This window comes from Diplotaxodon limnothrissa, linkage group LG3 (assembly GCF_057381915.1).
Source record: "Diplotaxodon limnothrissa isolate DT_005_m linkage group LG3, D_limnothrissa_male_GT1.1, whole genome shotgun sequence".
Lineage (NCBI taxonomy): Eukaryota > Metazoa > Chordata > Actinopteri > Cichliformes > Cichlidae > Diplotaxodon > Diplotaxodon limnothrissa.
Genome location: NC_140598.1, coordinates 5788909 through 5809116, shown reverse-complemented (window position 1 = coordinate 5809116; position 20208 = coordinate 5788909). Strand labels below are relative to the sequence as shown.

At 47.2% G+C, this 20208-nt stretch overlaps 3 protein-coding genes across 4 annotated transcripts in view; 2 read left to right on the top strand and 1 right to left on the bottom strand.

Annotated features, from left to right (window-relative positions):
- The window catches only part of LOC146634327 (protein NLRC3-like), a 180231-nt gene that overhangs the window by 132803 nt on the left and 27220 nt on the right, over positions 1-20208 (bottom strand). The gene's annotated exons all lie outside the window — the stretch shown is intronic.
- On the top strand, positions 8871-11875 carry LOC146634329 (uncharacterized). The gene has a single exon (XM_085376771.1). It carries the CDS (start codon positions 9652-9654, stop codon positions 11857-11859), a length of 2208 nt encoding a protein of 735 aa, XP_085232897.1. The 5' UTR covers positions 8871-9651; the 3' UTR covers positions 11860-11875.
- On the top strand, positions 16368-18422 carry LOC146634328 (uncharacterized). Its single transcript, XM_085347207.1, has one exon. It carries the CDS (start codon positions 16605-16607, stop codon positions 18420-18422), a length of 1818 nt encoding a protein of 605 aa, XP_085203333.1. The 5' UTR covers positions 16368-16604.

The window sequence follows — 20208 nt, the reverse complement described above, 5'->3', positions numbered from 1 at the left end:
GCCAGATGTAAAATCTGTCGCGCGGAGCTTCCTCCCGACGACGATCAACACCTGTGTTACATCCAACCTTTGAAACATGAAAACTCTGATAACGCTTCCATAATCTTTTATGACTTTGAAACCTTCCCAGACAGGGAGGGGGCGCACGTCCCTTACCTAGTGTGCACAAAATCTCTAGAAGGAGAAGAGTGGCACGCTTACGGTGTAGACTGTGTTGAAAAGTTTCTCCAAAGATACAGAAGGAAAAAATATAGAGAGACCACGTTCGTTGCGCACAACGCGAAAGGGTTTGACAGCTATTTAATTCTAAGTCACCTGGTGGGGGGTGGGATGACGCCCTCTCTCATCATGCAAGGCAGTAAAATTATATGTTTCACAGAATCCGATTTCCTTCTCAAATTCATAGACTCGCTTTCTTTTCTCACCATGCGTCTCAGCGCTATGCCCAAAGCTTTAGGCTTCGAGGACAAATCCAAGGGATTTTTTCCTCACAAATTCAGCTCGCGGGACCGCTTAAAATACTCGGGTCCGTACCCTCCTCCTTCAGATTACGGGGTGGAGCGCATGTCACCTCCCGAAAGGGCTGAGTTCTTGCGATGGCACTGCGAGGCCTCCCGGGGAGTGTTTAACTTTGAAAAAGAATCCCTGTATTACTGCCGAAACGACGTTAATATCTTGAGAGAGGCGTGCGTAAAGTTCAGAGACGGGTTTATAGGCGAAACTAAAGTAGACCCTTTCAGCTGCGTCACTATAGCTTCAGCCTGCATGAAAGTGTTTCTCACCAATTTCCTACCCGAAAACAGTCTGGCCATCCCCTCGCCCGACAACTACGGGCGCAGATTCAAAGCCTATTCGCACGCATCCATTCAGTGGCTGGAGTGGGTAGCTCACTCTCAGAAAATTCCCGTTCAACACGCTCTCACATCCGGCGGGGAGAAAAAAATAGGCCCGTACTTTGTCGACGGATACGCGCTGATTAACGGGGAAAAGTGGGTGTGGGAATTTCTGGGATGCTTTTATCACGGCTGTCCAAAATGCTACAGGCCTGAGGAAATCTGCCCTCTGACCCGCGCTCCTTACGGGGACCTGCACGCCTCTGCCGAGGCGAGGCTCCGGGAGCTGAGAAACGTTTACAGAGTCCGCACGGTCACTCTGTGGGAGCACGAATGGAACGAGATGAAAAAATCGAACGAGGAGGTTATAAATTTTATGCGGAACTACGAAGCCCCGGAACCTCTGTCTCCTCGCTCGGGGCTTTACGGAGGCCGCACTTCGGCCTTGAGACTGCGTTACACCGCCTCGCCAGGAGAAAATGTGTATTACGTAGACGTCACATCCCTGTACCCTTACGTCAACGCCAAGCGCGCTTACCCTCTGCATCACCCCCAAATCATCAGAGAGAATTTTGCAGACCCTCGCAGTTATTTCGGGCTGATCAGAGCCACCGTTTACCCGCCGCGCGGGCTCTATTTCCCCGTTCTACCGTACAAAACCCCCGGAGGTAAATTAATATTCTCCCTCTGTCGCACCTGCGCCGAGACCAATCAACAAAACGGTCCGTGCCTTCACGACGACGAGGCCAGAGCTCTCACCGGGGTCTGGGTCACCGTCGAGTTTAACAAAGCCTTAGAATTAGGTTACAGAGTGGCTAAAATCACAGAGGTCTGGCACTTTGATAGTCGCAGCAGCGATATTTTTGCCGGTTATATTAACACTTTTCTCAAAGGCAAACAGGAAGCCTCCGGTTATCCTCCGGAAGCTCGCGACGAGGATGAGAGGAACAAATACGTGGAAGAGTACCACAGGCATCAGGGCATACGTTTAGACCCGTCAAAAATAGAGGTGAATCAGGCTAAAAGACAAGTTTCGAAATTGTGTCTCAACAGTTTCTGGGGAAAGTTTGCTCAGAGAACCAACCTGACTCAGACCGCTCTGGTCAGAAAACCGAGTCAGTTTTTTAACTACGTCTTTTCAGGACAGTACGTCTTTAAACACGTCTCTTTTTTAAAGACCAAAAAACAGGAAGTGGCTTTAATTCAGTGGAGCTATAACGAGCGGTGCGTGATACCTCCCGGCGCTACCAATAACGTTTTTATTGCCGCATTTACTACAGCCTACGCCCGCCTAAAACTCTACGAGTATTTAGAAAAATTGCAGCGCAGCGTTCTGTACACCGACACCGACTCTCTGATCTACGTAGTGAAAGAGGGGGAGGAACCTTTAGAGCTGGGTAACTATCTAGGGGATCTCACGGACGAATTAGACGGGGACACCATCCAGGAATTTGTCTCCGCGGGTCCAAAGAGTTACGCCTACCGGACCAGAAACAAAAAGAAAATGGTGGTAAAAATGAAAGGAATAACGCAGACGAGAGAATGTTGCGAACGCGTCAATTTCGACAGTATGAGCGGGTTGGTGGAAAGTTACCTTTCTGGTATGAAAGAGGCGGAGCTCCAGACCCCTCAGAACGGAATTCAGAGGGATAAGAGAGGCTTTGTGCTCAAAAACAGAACATTTCAGAAAAAGTTTCGCGTGGTTTACGACAAGAGACGTCTCTTTCCAGACGGTACAACTCTGCCTTTCGGGTACTAGTGTTTTTGTTTTCTTCTAAAAAAAAAAAAAAAAAAAAAGAATGGAGGAAACTGATTTTGATCACAGACTGAAAGTGCCTTTTTCCTGTCTAGTTGTGGGTCCTAGCGGGTGTGGGAAAACTCATTTTGTAAAGTGTGTTTTGGAAAACTGTGAACGCGTCATGGATACTGTGCCCGCGAATATTGTGTGGATTTATACTTCTTTTCAACCCATGTATGAGGAGCTTTCAAAGACCAATAAAAACATTAAATTTATCGAAGGGCTGCCTGATTCTTTTGAAGATTTCCGAGACGTTCTGGTGGTGCTGGATGACGTCATCTTTCAGGCCTCGGATCACCAGGAAGTGGTTAAAATTTTCACTCAATACCGCCACCATAAAAACGTCTCGGTTATGATGCTAACCCAGAACGTTTTTCATCAGGGTAAATACAGCCGCACCATCAGCTTAAACTCCAATTATATGGTGTTGTTTAAAAACCCCAGAGACAAGCTGCAGATTGAGATTTTGGCCCGTCAGATTTTCCCTTCGCAAAAAACATTTTTCTCAGACAGTTTCAAAGACGCCACCGAGGAGCCCCACGGGTATTTAATCCTCGATCTCACTCCCTCGTGCCCAGAACGCTACAGAGTGCGCGCCGGTCTGCTTCCGGGGCAGTACCCCGTCATTTACCTGCCTAAACCCAAGTAGCCATGTCTCAGCGTATAAAAAGAAACGCAGTCTTACTGCAAGCTCTGTACCACGCGTCGCCGCAGAAACGCAAAGACATTCTCGCTCACAGCTCCCCGGATTTCCTCCAGGCGCTGTGCGAGATAGCTTTAAATCTTTTAAAGGGAAACATACCTCTTTCCGCTCCTCAATACCAAAAACTGAAACGCCAGAAAAAGATCATCAGGCTGCTGGCCGACAAGAAAACGAGTTTAAACCGTAAGCGTCAAGTTTTAAAGAAACAAACGGGCGGGTTTCTTTTCCCTCTGCTGTCCGCAGCCGTACCCATTCTGGGGAACCTGCTGGGAGGAATATTTCAAAAACGCTGAGATGTTTAAAAAAATGATTCTCGTTCCCTCTCACGAGTTGAAAAAACTGACCCGACACACCGAGCCTACCGTCAGAGAAACTGCCAAAGACGATTTGGACGAAAAGATGAAAGCCATACTGGAGGATCCGCGGCTAAATTCGTATGAAAAAATCAAAAGATACGAGTCTCTGCTGCGGAGATATCTCACACTCTCTAAACAGGACCGGGACGAGGAGAGTAGGCTGACTTTCCAGCTCCCGCCAGAGGAGGCGCAGCAGCAGGTGCAACAGCAGCAGGTGCAACAGCAGCAGGTGCAACAGCAGCAGGTGCAACAGCAGCAGGTGCAACAGCAGCAGGTGCAGCAACAAGTGCAGCGGCCCAGAGAGGAGGATGATGAAATGATGGAAGAAGTATTAAAATCCTTACCCCCTCGAGATCGCAAAAACGCCCGCTACATTATGCAGAAATTACCTGAGGGTGGAGGAGGATGGACAAAGAGGGGTGAATTTGTTTACAAGGGGGATGCGGTGCGGGGTTCGCACATGATCGATCTATTTAAAAACCTCTCCCTCTCTTTTAAAAGTAAAAACCAAACGCGACCGAAAGGATGGAACGCGTTTTTAACTACTTTGGTCGAAACAAACATACCCTCATCCTCAATACATAACCGTATAGCTCGCGATCAGTATGCGCGTCTTAAATCTGTGGAGGAGGAGGAGGGAGGACAGACACCTGCGCGAAGGGGGAGAAAACCTTCTCGGGTCAAAATAACGCTTTCCCCAACCTGGACCTCTATGTAAAATCAAATGTTTTTTTTTGTTTACAAATGAAATAAAAAAACGCTGCAACAAACTTTTTTTGTTTACGTTTCTTTATTCGATACACACATCTTTAAACTTTTGTAAGGAGCACGCCCCGTGATGACCTCTGCGAGAGCGAGCGGGGCAGCGTCCTTTCAGAAAGTCAGACACCATGTCATCATTTTTAAACACATCGTTATAGTACAGAGAAAGTATTTTACCGACGGATAACCCCTGAGCCTTGTGACATAGATAAAAAATGCAATGTTGCCCGCAAACGACAGACATAGGGTGCTGAAGTTGACGATCGTGATAGAGTATTTTGTCAGAGCGGCCTTCCAGAAACTCTGAGATGACCGAGGGATAGTGAGCAAAGTCGGGAGGGAATCCGTAAGAGTCAAAAAAAGTGGAGGAACCGTCCTTTTCCAGAGTCAGAGCCAGCCAGTGTTCTCCCCTCAAGTGCGAGGGGTGAGTGTTTACTATAAAGTAGGCGGGGGGTTTAAAGTCGCGCCTCAAAAAGGCCAGCTGGTCCGAGGCCCAAACCCCGCAGAAAACGTCTCCCAAGGCGCGATGTAGAATGTGCTCCAGCTGAAGGTTATCCATGTGTGTATATTTTAGTAATAATCCACCAGCACCTGTCTTTTAGAGTCAATCTCCAGAATTGAATCGTAGCAGGCGTACACTATGAGAGTTGTGGTTTGAGGTAGAGGAACTCTGAATCTCATCTCCAGCCTCAAATTCCCGTTGGAGACGGGAGACAGGGCGTCAGCATCCTCGCTGGGTTCCAGATTAAAGGCAAAAAGGGCGTACCCTTCATTAAATTCCCGGCGATCGATGCTCAGAGGTAAATCTTTGAGGTGTCTCCCCGTGGCGGAAAACATGTGATAAAACTCCCTGACCGAATTTCCGCGGTCAAACTGTGGCTGGAAAGCTTTGGCGGGCACCTGCCTGCCGTCCTGACACAACGCCAGATACTCTACATCGTTGTGTCTAAAGTTGAAAGGCGACAGATCCCTCCTCCCGGTGAAGGCGTCGTGATGAACCATGCCCAGGACCACGTATTTGGGCATGGCTCCCAGAAAGAGATTCTCTTGGTTGCAGATCCTGGAATTTTCAGGGATGGAGTAGGTTTTCACAGAAACGCGCGAAAGAGGATAGAGGGCGTTTCCTTTCATCAGGGCCGCGGCGTGCCCCAGCCTGACGGCCGGCGAGACAGTGACCTTTTTAACAAACAGAGAGGCCGAAGTTATTTTCAGAGCAAACTGCGAATCCCGAGTTCCCATCAGACTGAAGGCATCGCTGTTGCGTATCAATTTAATTCTCAAATCCACAGAGTTCAGCAGGAGCCTCTCGCAGAAGAAAATATCTGCGTGGAGGGGACCCAGCAGGTCCACTTCTCGCGACTCTGCCGTGAAAACGGCTCTCTGTTTTATCCCTCTGTTCGGCCCGTTGCTTATAACTATAGAATCCATGTCTCCGGCAGTGTCTTTGTAAAACAGACCGGCGCTGAATTGACTCTTTAGAGTGTCTTCTGAAAAGTTGAGCAGCGTCTCGATCATGGCCCTGTAAGGATGGGTGGCGCTGGACTGCGAAATCAATCGATCCCCCAGAATAACGTCGCACTGACTGAAAATTGTGTTGAGAGGATAATTGATGAGGGCTACCCCCGCGTCGGGTGGGATGTTGCTCCCGTCCCTTTCCGTAATTTTCACTCTCAGATGGAGCATGGTGTCGTTCAGATCGAGATACTTTTCCCCGTCTCCGGGGATGAAAAATTCGATGGGTGAGTTGTCGTTCAAAGCAGAGAGGGGCTGACATTCTTGATATTTTTTATCCTCTATGGATAGCTGGGTCATGGGAGCCGAAAATAGATCCAGTTCGGCAAGGGTGCATTCGGCAGATTTCTTGTGTAAGAGAGACATTTTTTATTTATTTATTTTCTTCTAAAATATGTCAGAGCTCCTCTGGGGCTTCCTTCTCTTCCCGCTGCCAGCCTTAACTGATTTACTTTTTACTCCGACGCTTTTATTTTTAATCCGCTCGCCCGGAGGGCGTTTCCTCTTCCTGCGGGAGAGGACCATCATACCCCCCGCCCCCTCCTGGCGAGGCTCTGTCAGCTTACCCATCACTCTTTTCACAGCGTCTGTAGCGATATTGGTTGCGGCCGTTTTCAGGTGAGGTTTAGCTACGGCGAACCCGGATTTGAAGAGAGGAGACACGAAACGAAACAGTCTGGAGAAGATGGATCCTATCCCTCTGCCGTACATCACGGGCGCTCCGTAAAAACCCGGAAGGGAACCTCCCACCTGCCCCTCATAATACCTCACAAAACGGTGAGGGTCCTGCGGGAGACGCGCAGCCATTCTCAAGCCGGTTTAAAGTGCAGCTTGACTATCGTTTTCCCGTAAACAAAATCCACGAATCTGTCGCGGTCCGTTTTAATTTCTACGCGTATGGTTTTAATGTATTTTTTAGAAACGCGCAAGTAATGGACAGTATTATGTCTGATGCTGATCACGTCTCCGTAATCGCCTTTCACGTTAAGGACGCTGAGCAACGGTGAGTAACTGTCACCGACCGGCTGGTACTGAACGATGTCGGTGTAGAGAAACAGGTTATATACGCCCGCGTTCATATCGCACGGATACGGAGTAGAGCGCTTCGACAGAGTCCACCACTCGTTCGTTTTCAATCCTAGCATGTAAGCCAGAGGAGGGAAGACCTTTATTTTATGGCTCCCGACTCCTTTGATATCCAGACGCTTGGTGACGTTGTTGAACGAAGCCTCGAAGGACGGGTCGTACTTTTGGATCGCCGGCACCAGGTGATCCAATAGATCTTTAACGCGTCCGTAATGACCTCCCCTGCCGAATTTTAAAATCACCAGGGGCTGATCTTCCTCCGTCGTCCGCATCAGCTCCAAGTAGGAGGCGTCCGACGATAGATTGTACCATGTGCGCGGGTAAATGAATTCGCATAAGCCCACGCTCCATTCTCCGGTCAGCTCGAGGGGTTTGGCCAGATCCACCGTGTAGCAGCCGCTGGTGTTATCTTTAAATAAGCCCTTGCTGGCGTTGGAAGGCAGGGTCACGTAAAACCCTTCGGACTGCATGATGAATTTTAAAAAATGAGCCGAATGATGCGAGGGGTCTCTTTTTTTATACGCCTACCACTTCCGAGGCTTTCACCCAGCTGTTGAATTTATCCGGCCAGTTTTTCCACTTGACAAAAACCTGTTTTTCCCCTCTGACTGTGCGCCGCTTTAAAATCTTCTCCACATGAAACGCTTTGTCCTCGGTCAGTTTCACTTTCTGCAGCTCGGGCTCATAAAACGACCCATCAATGGGGTCCCCGTCATAATCTTGTAATTTATACACAGGTGGCGATCGGTGAAGGACCCTGATCACAGTAAAGATTTCGTCCGTGAAACTCTGTTCGTATTTTTTATCAAATACTCCTCTCAATTTGGATATCCTCACCAGATCCGCCTTCTTAAATTTCAACTTTATTTTAGGACGGGCGGGTGTGTTTCCATACAAGTTGCGAAACACCTGATCCGCGTTCTCGGGGCGCACCTCGGCAGGTGCCATTTTAATGCTGCTGTGATAACTGCGGTTATATCCTTCTAACAGGTCTGGCAACACCTCCAGATAGCGTCTGGTATTTGAAGAAAATATAATCTGATCAAACATTATTCAGCTTTAAATATTGTTCAGCTTTAAAGTTACTGTGCAACTGTGTAATAAAAATGTGCTCACGACTTTGGCCTTGAGAGCGATAAGAAGCGATCGCCTCATCCTGCAGGTGCAAGATATCTGCAAGCGAAGAGACTAGAACACCCAAGGCCGCTTTCCTTTTATGGAGTTGTTTTTCTGCTAATGCAGCACTTTCCTCACAACCCCCTCCTGTAAGTTTTAGAGAATATATACCCATCCTCACAGCAAATATGAGGAATCTTCTGATGTGAGCTGTGTTGAGAGGTTGTCTCTGTCTCAATAAAAGTTCACTGATTCCCCATCTGCTGCAGGTGTCCGGTTGTCTTCATTCTCCGCCAGCCTGGTTAAGTCAATTCCTCCTTAACATCTAAAAGAACCTATTTAATGAAGGAAGACGGGTTCACTTTGTGTTTAATATTATTCTATTGCTGTTGTTGTTTTTTTTATATCCTTCAATTGGCGTCACGAACAGGATCCGCTCCAGGGCAACTGGAACGGATGGGAGGACATCGGCAGTGGTCTGAGTGAACGGAGTTTGGACAAAAGCTGTGTGCACACAAAAACAAGGTAAGCAGACCTTTTATTTCTGCTATATTGAACATTATAAAAATACTTAGTGTCCAAACTCCTAGTAATTCATAACCAAAATTGTCTGGCTTACTTAAGGCTTGTTGAGAATCAGACAAGTGAATAAGAAATAAGTGAATAAGAGATAAGTGAATAAGTGAATAAAGACAAGAGTGAACTGAGGTCTGACCACGGTTGCAGCCGACGGGTTGCTCTCCGGTGTCGGATAAATACCTCAGTGCAGGTCTGGGACCTTGAAAGGGTTTATTAGTAACGCCTTTCTAAACAAATTAAAAGGTTAAAGGCCTTGAGAATATTTTTTAGTAATATTCTCTAAACTACAGAAGGGTTAGGAAGGCCCAGAGGACTTTATTAGAAAAGATCCTCTAAAACTTAAAAAGGAGAAGTACTGGTTGGAGTCCAAAGGAGGGGTCCCTTTGATCAATAGGAGAAAACGGATCTCTTCTTAAAACCCCGATGATTTTAGTGTTTTAAATGTTTTGATGTTCTGTTTGATATTGGACACACATAAATACACGCTGAATGCTTGCTGTGGAACACTGGGCAGGACAGTTTGGTTCTCCGTTGTTCACAGATTACACAATTAAAGGAACTAGGTTCCTCTTTTGGTTAAAATAATACACCACACATAGAATTTTTTTTTACACATTTATTACATACATAAGGAGGGTAATGAGTGACTGCAGGTAATGTATGAAGTGTGAATGAGACGTGTGAACAAGGTGACAACCAACTAGCACCCCTATCAGGAAGCTCTAGGCAAGGTTACCCGCCAGACTCCGGTTTGGTAGAAGCTTGGTAACACCTGAAGGGATATTTCAGTGCTGACTCACCTTTAAAGCAGCGCCCCAGCTGTTAGTGCCTAACAGAGGCAGAAACCCAGCTGGCCCAAATTCTCCTTTAAAATCAATAAAAGAACACTCCTCCATTGACAGTAAAATGGATGGAGAATTAGATCGAGAAACTAATGATGATGGTTGGGGTCCCGGTGTTATTCTTAGCACATTGGGAGAACAATTAACATGTGTTGAGACAGTCATCAACTCCACACACCAGCCTAAAGAGGCAAAAAAGCAGAAAGAGTCATTGAGGAAAACAGCTGAAAGGTTAATGAAAGAAAAGGGAAAGGATGAGGGGAGTAGTGGTAATTGGGGAATAATTTGGCAGAATAAGGCTATGCAGGCAAAAGAGAAAGAGGAAGAAGCCAACTCAGCAGCAGCAGGTGCAGGTGTGATGAGCGGGGTGAGACACAGAAAGGAAGCAGATAAGCACGCAGGCCGCAAAGCTAAATTTAATCACTGGGTGTGTTTATGGGAAACTGCAAAACCACACATGAAGAAAAATAGGTCTCAGCCACCTCCCTATTCTGCCTCAACTCCTCCCTCAGCAGGCATATATCCGGTACTTAATATCTCTGGTGGAATAATGACTATTGGAGAAGAACCGCCCGTAGCTCCAACTCCCATAGATACCAAGCATTTTTGCCCAGGAAGCTCCTCTCTGTCGGCGACACCCTCAGCTAGTAGTAGAGCCCCCTCTTCCATGTCCCATTGTTTTGGAACCGGATCTGAGGGCCTAACTGACCCATTTGCGAGCGCACCATTTGCGGTTCGAATGAACAGACAGGGACCCACTGAACAACAATTAACTGATCTAGAAGCAGCATTACGCAGCTGCTTAAATGAACATAGGTCAGTGGTCCAGGTGAATAATCGTGTTGCGTCAGCCCCTCTTTCCCGGTCCAACCCCTTTGCCAGCACTCCTGTCGCTGTTAAGGGAGATCTGACCGCTACTGCAAAAACTGAGCCTGGCACTTCACCAAATGTCACAGTTACCATGTCTTTGGTGGGCCGTCAGGATCCGGAAACACAGATGAGTTTAGCCCACGTTTTTGCTGACACTGCTAACCCACCAGGCGGGGAAGAAACTGAGGATACTGATGATGAACTCAGTGACCTTAACAATACACCCCTCTCTACCCCTCCCAGTTTAGGATATCAGACTAGATCTAAGGGCCCTGTGCCTCAGCCTCCAGGCATGTTTCCCCTGGTCCAGACTAAAGCGCAACGTACACCAGTGTATCAACCTTATTCATTCGGAGATGTCCAGGCCCTAGTGGACAAACTCCCTGACATAATGGAGGGAGGGAATGCCTGGTTGGCTGGTTTGGATAAATACACAGCTGGACAGGACCTCGCACTGGGAGATTTTAGAGCTATTATAACTAGGTGCACATCCCGATCTCAGGCAGCGGACCTGGAACAAAATGCGGGTACTACCATGCATGAGAACGAGGTGCCACTAATGCAGGCCTTGAGGTTTATTGGACCGGCCCTGCGCAAACAATTCCCACCCAAAAATCAAGGCACCTTACAGAAATTTAAATGGGAGGGAAAGCAAAATCCCACCCATTATCTAAATCAGGCTGTTGAAGACTGGGTGAACCATACAGGTCATCACCCCAGTAGGACTTGTTCACAGAGCATGTGGTTTAGAAGGGCGGTGCTGAGGGGCATTCCGGAGTCAGTAAGCCAGAAAATGGAGGATAATCCTGATTTGCAGGACTGTGACTTTGCAATCTGGAAGAAACATTTGATTTTTAATCTTAACAAAGTGCAGATTAAGTCTGATGATAAAGCGGAGAGCGTCGAAGATTTACAGTTGCAACTGTTGAAGGTTCAGCTGCAGAAAGCTAAAAACGACCTGGGTGGAAAAGGTGACAAGCCTAAAAAGCAGCTTGTGGCCGCTGCGGCTCCCCCTCCTGGTCCAGTTGCCCCTGATTTGTATCCGAACCCATGGCCAACTGATCCACAGCCCCCCCAGTATGGTGCTTATCACTCCCCGGCCCCTTATGGGCAGAGAGGTTCCCCATTTGGAGGAAACAGAGGTGGTTTCAGGGGAAGGGGTCAGATGGGAGGTGGTAGGGGAGGCCAGATGTATGTTTGTTTCCGGTGTGGACAACCTGGACACTGGGCTAAAGCGTGCCCTTTGAACCCGGCTGCTGGAAGAGGCAGGGGAGCCCGTGGTGGGCCCTATCAGCATCCTGGCCACAGAGGTGGACCTCGTGGTGCTTTAGTTGAAGTGCCCCCGGCCCCACAGATGCCTGTGATGGGGTGGGAGTACTACGAGGGTGGTCCCCAGCTATAGGACACCCCACAGACTGCCCAGGACGGTGAAGGGACAACGGCGGACCCTATGCTGTCCATAACTGTAGATAAAAGAAGAAGCAGCTTTTTAGTGGACACTGGAGCTACGTACTCCACCATTAAGGATGTTGCTCGTGAAAGACTTACTGACAGAGTGATTACAGTGGTGGGCATATCTGGGGAACCTAAAACTCTGCCTTACACCGTGCCCCTCCCCACAACGGTTGGAGATCAGACCTTGTTACACACCTATGTTTGTTCAAAACAGGCGCCTGTGAATTTACTGGGAAGAGACTTGTTGATTAAATTAGGAGCCACGATACTCTGCTCTTCACAAGGCCTAACTGTGACTCTCCCTACTGGGGTTGTGCTTCCCTGTTCTGATGGGCCAGAGGGAGGTGGTCAGTTTCTGCTGCAACCCTCCTCCTGTTTAGCGGACTCTGCTGACATCTACTGGGCATTATTGGAAGTTGAAACACCTGCTGAACCAGGAGTTTGTACTGCTTTTCAGCAATGGCGGCCGTGGCTCTCACTCCTACATCCTTATGTCCCTCCCCCTGACCCACCTCATGTTACACTGTTTTATGACAGGCATGACACCACCTGGTACCAGCACATGTTCCAAGAGCAGTGTGAGGGGCGGGCTTGGTCTCTGAACATGTCGTGCATTTTTGCGGCACCGGAGGGAGTGGCAGCAGCGGTTACTTTTACAACAGATCAATTACAGTGGTACATGATGTCTGATGAGGCAGCTCCCCATGTGTCACTGGCCTTACATCCTGGACACCAGGCTAAGGAGCTGGGTGGAATGGTTAAACGTTCCCTTGCGGCCACTGACTGGACACCTACAAAACTCCCACAGGTTTTGTTTTCTCCATCTACCAACACATACCAAATTTTAAATGATTGCTTTAATTCCTCAACACTGCAACATAGAGTGGTCAGCGGGTCACATGGCAGAGAACACACAGACCACTGTGATGCTGCGCCTTTACTCGACTCTCTTCCAGATTGTTTGTGGTCCCATGGACCCACAGATGTAGGTTTAGTTGATGTGGAGCCAGTCTCTTTTCAACTGTCATCTGCTACCCCTTTGTGGCAGCCTCAGTACCCACACAGACCGGAGGCTGAGGCTGGGATTGCAGAAACAATTTCTGGTTTGGTCACTGCCGGTGTCTTGGAGCCCTCCTGCTCTAAGTGGAACACGCCCATCCTACCCGTTGAGAAAAAAGGCACGGGGAAGTTCAGAATGGCACATGATTTGAGAAGGATTAATGCCTTACTTGGCACTCCTACTTTGCCTGTGCCTAATCCTTATGTTGCCTTGACCAACCTCCCACCATCTCATGCCTGGTTCACCTGCATTGACTTGGCTAATGCCTTTTTCTGCCTCCCACTTCGTGAGTCACTGCGTGACATTTTCTCATTTACATTTAGAGGCCGACAATGGCGTTACACTCGCTTACCACAGGGATTTGCCCTCTCCCCAGGACTGTTTAATCAGTGTTTGAAAGAACTTTTACAAACCAGCCCACTACCATCTGACTGTATGTTAATACAATATGTGGATGACCTTTTGCTGTCTGCCCCCACGGCTGACATCTGTTTGGAGGCCACCAGAGTGGTACTTCACCACCTGGCCAACACAGGTTTTAGAGTGAGCAAAAACAAACTACAGATTGCAAGAAAACAGGTTTCTTTTCTAGGCCGCATGGTCTCACAGTCCGGTATTTCCCTGTCCCCAGAACACAGGAACTCCATTTTGCACCATCCAAAACCTCTAACTGTAAAAGACATGTTGTCATTTTTGGGCCTGACTGGTTACAGCAGGACCTATGTCCCAGACTATGTTGGCCTTACTTCCCCTTTGCGCGCTTTGGTAAATGAACAAGGCATGAGAAACCTCTCTGCTCCCCTCTCATGGACTACAGAAACAGAACAGGCGTTTATAAAGTTAAAACAACAGCTTTCTGTCGCCTCTGACCTTGCTGTGCCAGATTATGCTTTGCCTTTTCATCTTGATGTTTCTGGAACTGGAACCCATATCAATGGTATCCTGTTCCAGAAAAAAGGGGGAGAGAGAAAAGTGTTGACATATGTAAGCGTAATGCTTGACAACACTGAAAAACGCCACCCACCGTGCACACAACACGTTTCTGGACTTGCAAAAATCATTCAGAAAACAGCACACATAGTGATGAACCACCCACTAAAAATTTTGACATCACACAGTGTGGTGGCCTACGTCTCCTCACAGGCCTTCACACTCACTTCACTCAGGCAGAGACGCCTCAGTACCATTTTGGAAGCACCACACATCACCTACTCACATGAAGGCATAAACATGGCTGATCACATGGGATCGGGGGAACCACATATGTGTGAAGAGGTTGTGCAGGTACAGGAGAAAATCAGGCCAGATTTGCAGGCAGAACCTCTAATGGATGCAGAAAAAGATTGGTTCACAGATGGATGTTGTTTCAGAACTGAAAGTGGAATGTTGAAGGCTGCATGGGCAATAGTGGAACAGACAGACATGAGATGGAAAACAGTGAAAGCAGAGCAGTTGACAGGACAACAGTCTGCACAGAGAGCTGAACTGAGAGCGGTGATTGAAGCCTTAAGGATGGGAAAGGGACAGAAAGTGAATATATACAGTGATTCAGCTTATGCTGTGGGAGCAGTGCATGTGGAGCTCAAGCAGTGGCTAAGAGCTGGTTTTTTGACAGCCAGCGGAAAGCCTATTAAACATGAGATGGAAATGAGGGAATTAGCGGAAGCACTGTTGTTACCTGTTAAGGTGGCAGTGGTAAAATGCAAAGGACACAGTGCCGGATTGGATTTAGTGGCATTAGGTAACAAACAGGCCGACTTAGTAGCTAAGCAGACAGCTGGTTACTTACCCTCCCTGATTATGGTAATGGACCCAGAAGCCACACCCCCTCCAGAAAGACCACCCATACAACTAGGCCTAGCCACAATCAGAGAGTTACAGGACAAAGCCAGCCCCCAGGAAAAATCATTATGGGTAACAAGAGGGGCCACAAACACAGATGTTTGGCGTGGCCCAGATGGAAGGCCCATTCTACCGCCAGGGGTCAGACAGACAGCAATGGAAGAGGCACATGGAGTGGGGCATGTGGGACCTGCACAAATGATGAGGAACTTAGCTGGCTGGTGGCACCCTTATCTAAAAGACATGACAAAATACATGGTTAAAACCTGTAAGGAGTGCAACCAATTTGGAATCAAGCCCGCCTTCAAGCCAATAGCAGGGTACTTCCCCATCCCACTTTGCCCAGGGAAAGAAATAATCATTGATTACACAGACATGGTGGACAGAGTAGGTAGTTACAGGTACCTGCTGGTGGCTGTGGATGCATTTTCAGGTTGGCCAGAAGCCTGGCCGACAGCAAGTGAAAACAGTAGAACTGTGGTGAAGTGTCTGATTAATCATTATATACCACAGCATGGGTTTCCCGAGGTCATAAGGTCGGACAATGGTTCACATTTCAGGAACCACGATCTGCAGAGGGTTGAAGCCGCATTAGGTTTGAAACATAAGTTTGGCTCAGTTTACCACCCCCAGTCCCAGGGGAAAGTGGAAAGGATGAATCAAACTCTAAAAACTAAATTGGCTAAAATCTGTGCACAGACCAAATTAGATTGGGTTAAGGCATTGCCTCTTGCATTAATGTCCATAAGATGCTCAGTAAATCAAACCTCTGGTTACACTCCATTTGAGTTGGAGCATGGCAGGCCTTTTCCTGGCCCCTCCTCTCGCCTGTTAATGTCGGATGAAGCTGATTCAGACCTCGATCCGAGGACATATTATAACATGCTCCGCAGTTTTGTTGCCCAGTATTCCTCACAGGTCGCTGAAAGAAACCAGCAAGAGCTGAAAGAGGCGGCTACACCTGGAATGGACTACGTCCTCCTGAAAGTCACAAAGAGAAAGTGGGCTGAGCCTCGCTGGACAGGCCCTTACCGCATAACAGAGCGGACCTCCCACGCTGTCAGGCTCGAAGGGAAAGGTGACACCTGGTTTCATTACACACAGTGCGCTGCTGCCACCGAACCAGGAAGAACCTTGAGAGAGGTGCAGAAGGACCTGTCAGAAGGAGCTGCAACAGCATCACCAACCACTTGAGGGAGCCAAAACTCAACCTACAAGCCGGCTGGTTACAAAAGGGGGTGTTCTTCATACTGAACTAAACATTTTTATTTTTCTATTTTTAACATCTTTTATGACTTTGCTTTTATATTGGCTTGAGTTTTTTAAGATTTACATTTTACATTGCAATAGTTTTAACCGCTGAAAGCTCATTTAAAGTTGTGTCACTGATACTTTTTGTTGCTCTTTAACTCCTAGAACACGCCCTTGGCGAGGTGGGGGGAACTGGACCACCTTTCTCTGCCCCATCATCCTCTATTAGAAGACACCCAAGCTAAGTAAACATGTCTTGGCCCTTTCCCCCTGAAATGACAGGCAGGCAGAGATGTTGCGTCTTTGTTTGCTTCCTGGCCCTGGGTCTCATTCCCATTGGCATAATCCTGATCTGTGAAGGGCCCCCGACACTTCTGACACCTTCAAGTTCAAAAGCTTCGCCCCCTTCTGACAGTCCCAATCTGACAAATGTAGCCCCTAGGGTCTTGCCCACCACTTCCTCTCCAGTTTTGCCCACGCCCGATCGATTTAGAAAGAAACGAGACACGGTTACCTCCTGTACCCCAAGTACGACTAGAATGATTACTCTCTGTGTCCCCAACAATAAAAGTTGGGTAGTTGAAATAGATTTCGCTAGCTTCCCAGTCACTCCCGTCACCAAAGACCAAGGGGGGGATCTTTTTAACCTTGCAGTACATCTCTCCTCCTCAGTGTGGTATATAACCCTGGGAGGTTGGCATCAGTGGAAGTGGTCCAGTTTAGTGTCAGAAACGGACCTCGATTGGTCCAAGCACTCTAGGGGTCAGGCTTTGCACTGGAGAAACCAAAATATGCTCAGAATAGCAAAAAAACCGGATCTTTCAGGCTTAATTTTTACCCTAAAGGATCTGGCCTTGACCTCCTGTCAACAATTTATACTTGCCCCTTGGACTGATCGCACCGCCCTGTATTGGCAAATGGAAATATGCCCTAGCGTTGGTGCAGCTCCAAGCTCTGTAGTTAAAGATGATAACCCCACCTTTAATGGCCCTCCGGTGACATATACAAACGGGGGGAGAAACGGCCGAATACGCATTGTAGACACAAATAAAATGTCTAAAGATGACCTCTTCCAAATTCTAACCGGTATTTCTGGAGCAACGAACAACTGGTTACTACTAGCTGAACAAGCTGCTGACAAGACGGCTTCCGACTGCATAGTATGTATGGGAGCCCGCCCCACTTTAAGAGTTGTACCGGCGCCAGTCAATAGTGCATGCCTCCTGCATCTTATGAACAATACAAAACGAGGTCATTGCTCATATCTGGAAAACCACTTTCCTAAAACTCAACGCTCGGTCTCTAATAAACCACCTTTCTTTTCTTCAGATGTAGCTGTGAACAATTTCACTTGTATTAACCTGACTGGCAATGCAGTAAAACTAGGTAGCTTGAACTCTTCTTGGTGCACTGAGATGACGGTTATGAAACCAAACTTCCGACCTACGGCTAGGGCTGATTTGTGGTGGTGGTGTGGCAATAACAAGTTATATGATGGTTTCCCTCGGGATGCGTCAGGTCTTTGCGCTCTCATAACTCTTATTTTACCTGTTTTAGTCACTCCAGTAGATCTCCCTATAGAAGTACACGAAATTGGCCTCCCATCCTCCTCTGAACGCCGCTCTAAACGTTCTCTAATCCCAGGTTCAGCTCATAATCCAACCTATATTGATGCTGTAGGTATACCCCGTGGGGTCCCCGATGAATATAAACTGCGAGACCAGGTTAAAGCAGGATGGGCCTCGATACTTTGGATGGTTGAAATAAATGCGAATGTAGACAGAATTAACTACATTCACTTTAATGTGCAACTGTTGGCTAATTACACTCGAGATGGTTTTGAAGCTGTGCATGCACAGTTATCTGCCACTTCCCTAATGGCTTTCCAAAACAGGGTCGCAACGGATTTTCTCCTCGCAGAAAGAGGCGGAGTCTGCAGCCTTTTTGGTCAGGAGTGCTGTACCTATATCCCCAATAACACAGCTCCTGATGGTTCCCTCACTAAAGCTATTACTGGTCTCACAGCTCTTACTGTTAAAATGAAGGAACACTCGGGCGTTGATACTGCCATGTGGGACTCTTGGCTTAACATGTTTGGCAAATATAAGGCCCTTGTAGCTTCCATCCTAGTTTCCATCTCAGTTTTTGTTGCTATCCTAGTCACCTGCGGTTGCTGTTGTATTCCATGCATTCGATCCCTCTTCCAGAGACTGATTGTTACAGCTTTCACTCCTGAGGATAAGGATCTCGCCCGGCAGATGCCTTTATTGGCTAGTCAACTTCCCACCTCCTCGCCAACGGATGATGAAAACTCTGATCGTGAGGGTGACGACCATTATCGTCTTTCTCTTGTTTAAATTCTTCTAGAATGGTTGTTTCTCTGTGGTGTTTTGTATTAGGTTTGTTATTAATTGTTTCCCTCACCCACTTCCTCTTGAAGGATATATCTGGTTGAACTGTGTCTGGTCGGGTTGTGAGGGTTAAGCGATGTTCTCAGGGTCTCCGGACTTAAGCCTGAGCGAATGTGTACTCCCACCACTGGATATAAATTGTTTTTTTTCCACACCCCTTCCTCACGTTTTACCATATTCACTTTTGAATGTCCTTAGCAGTTACCGTTCTGGGTTTATTTTACGGTTGATTTATTCTTTCACATTTTCACGTTTACATCTCTCATTATTATAGTATACTCTGTACTCTCCACATTTTTATCATTACTTATCCTTTTTGGTTGCTGAGTTACAGGAACTGTTAATTTTGTGTCACTACCCTGGTTGCACTAACTCGTTGTATCCTTGTGTGCAGGACAGCTGTTACTGCTTTCATCGGGAACCGAGACTGCTTGCAGCCGACCCCTGGGCAGGGTGGTGCCTGGACTCTTTTCTCCTCATCTGCAATGACAGATAAAGACAAATGATAAGACCCGAGGAGTTTTTCGAGCCAGGCTTCGACACGTCTCTGTGTTCCTTTGAATGTTACTTATTTTTGTGTGTTGACCCATTTAAGATGGGTCAAAAGGGGGATTTGAAGAAAATATAATCTGATCAAACATTATTCAGCTTTAAATATTGTTCAGCTTTAAAGTTACTGTGCAACTGTGTAATAAAAATGTGCTCACGACTTTGGCCTTGAGAGCGATAAGAAGCGATCGCCTCATCCTGCAGGTGCAAGATATCTGCAAGCGAAGAGACTAGAACACCCAAGGCCGCTTTCCTTTTATGGAGTTGTTTTTCTGCTAATGCAGCACTTTCCTCACAACCCCCTCCTGTAAGTTTTAGAGAATATATACCCATCCTCACAGCAAATATGAGGAATCTTCTGATGTGAGCTGTGTTGAGAGGTTGTCTCTGTCTCAATAAAAGTTCACTGATTCCCCATCTGCTGCAGGTGTCCGGTTGTCTTCATTCTCCGCCAGCCTGGTTAAGTCAATTCCTCCTTAACATCTAAAAGAACCTATTTAATGAAGGAAGACGGGTTCACTTTGTGTTTAATATTATTCTATTGCTGTTGTTGTTTTTTTTATATCCTTCATATTGCGCGCGGTGAAATATCTCCACATCCTCGTTTTCAGAGTGCGGTTAAATCTCTCCACCACCGAGGCCTTTAGATCGCTGGCGGTAGCAAAATGGGATATACTGTGATTTTTCATCAGAGCTTGAAAACTCTTGTTGAAAAACTCTTTTCCCGCATCGGTCTGTAAATTTTCCGGTATTTCACTCTCTCTCAACACAGATTCGAAAGCTTCAGTCACTTCAGAACCCGTCTTCTTTTTCAGAGGGCGGGCGTAAGCCTTTTTTGAAAATACGTCTATGACGGTTAATAAATAATTGAATCCGTCGTTGTATTCAGACAGCTGTCTCATGTCGCACAGGTCAGCCTGAAGCTGCTTCAGGGGTTTGGTCACAAACACTCTATTTCTCTTAAATCTTACTCGCGCCGGCTTGTGCAGAGTATAGGCGTCCTGCTCGGATAAAAAATTCTGCACCTTGCGGATATCAACTTTTTTACCGGTTTCATCTTCTAAAGCGCGTCGAAGTCTATTTACTCCTCCGAAACTACCGGGGTGATGCGGGTCATAATACACTTTTTTCATCTCACTTTTCTCGGCCATCTCGTCTTCTGATAAAAAGCTCGTCTGCGTTA

Coding starts and splice junctions, on each gene's coding strand:
- LOC146634329 (XM_085376771.1), top strand. CDS start 9,652: ATGGATGGAGAATTAGATCGAGAAACTAATGATGATGGTTGGGGTCCC.
- LOC146634328 (XM_085347207.1), top strand. CDS start 16,605: ATGATTACTCTCTGTGTCCCCAACAATAAAAGTTGGGTAGTTGAAATA.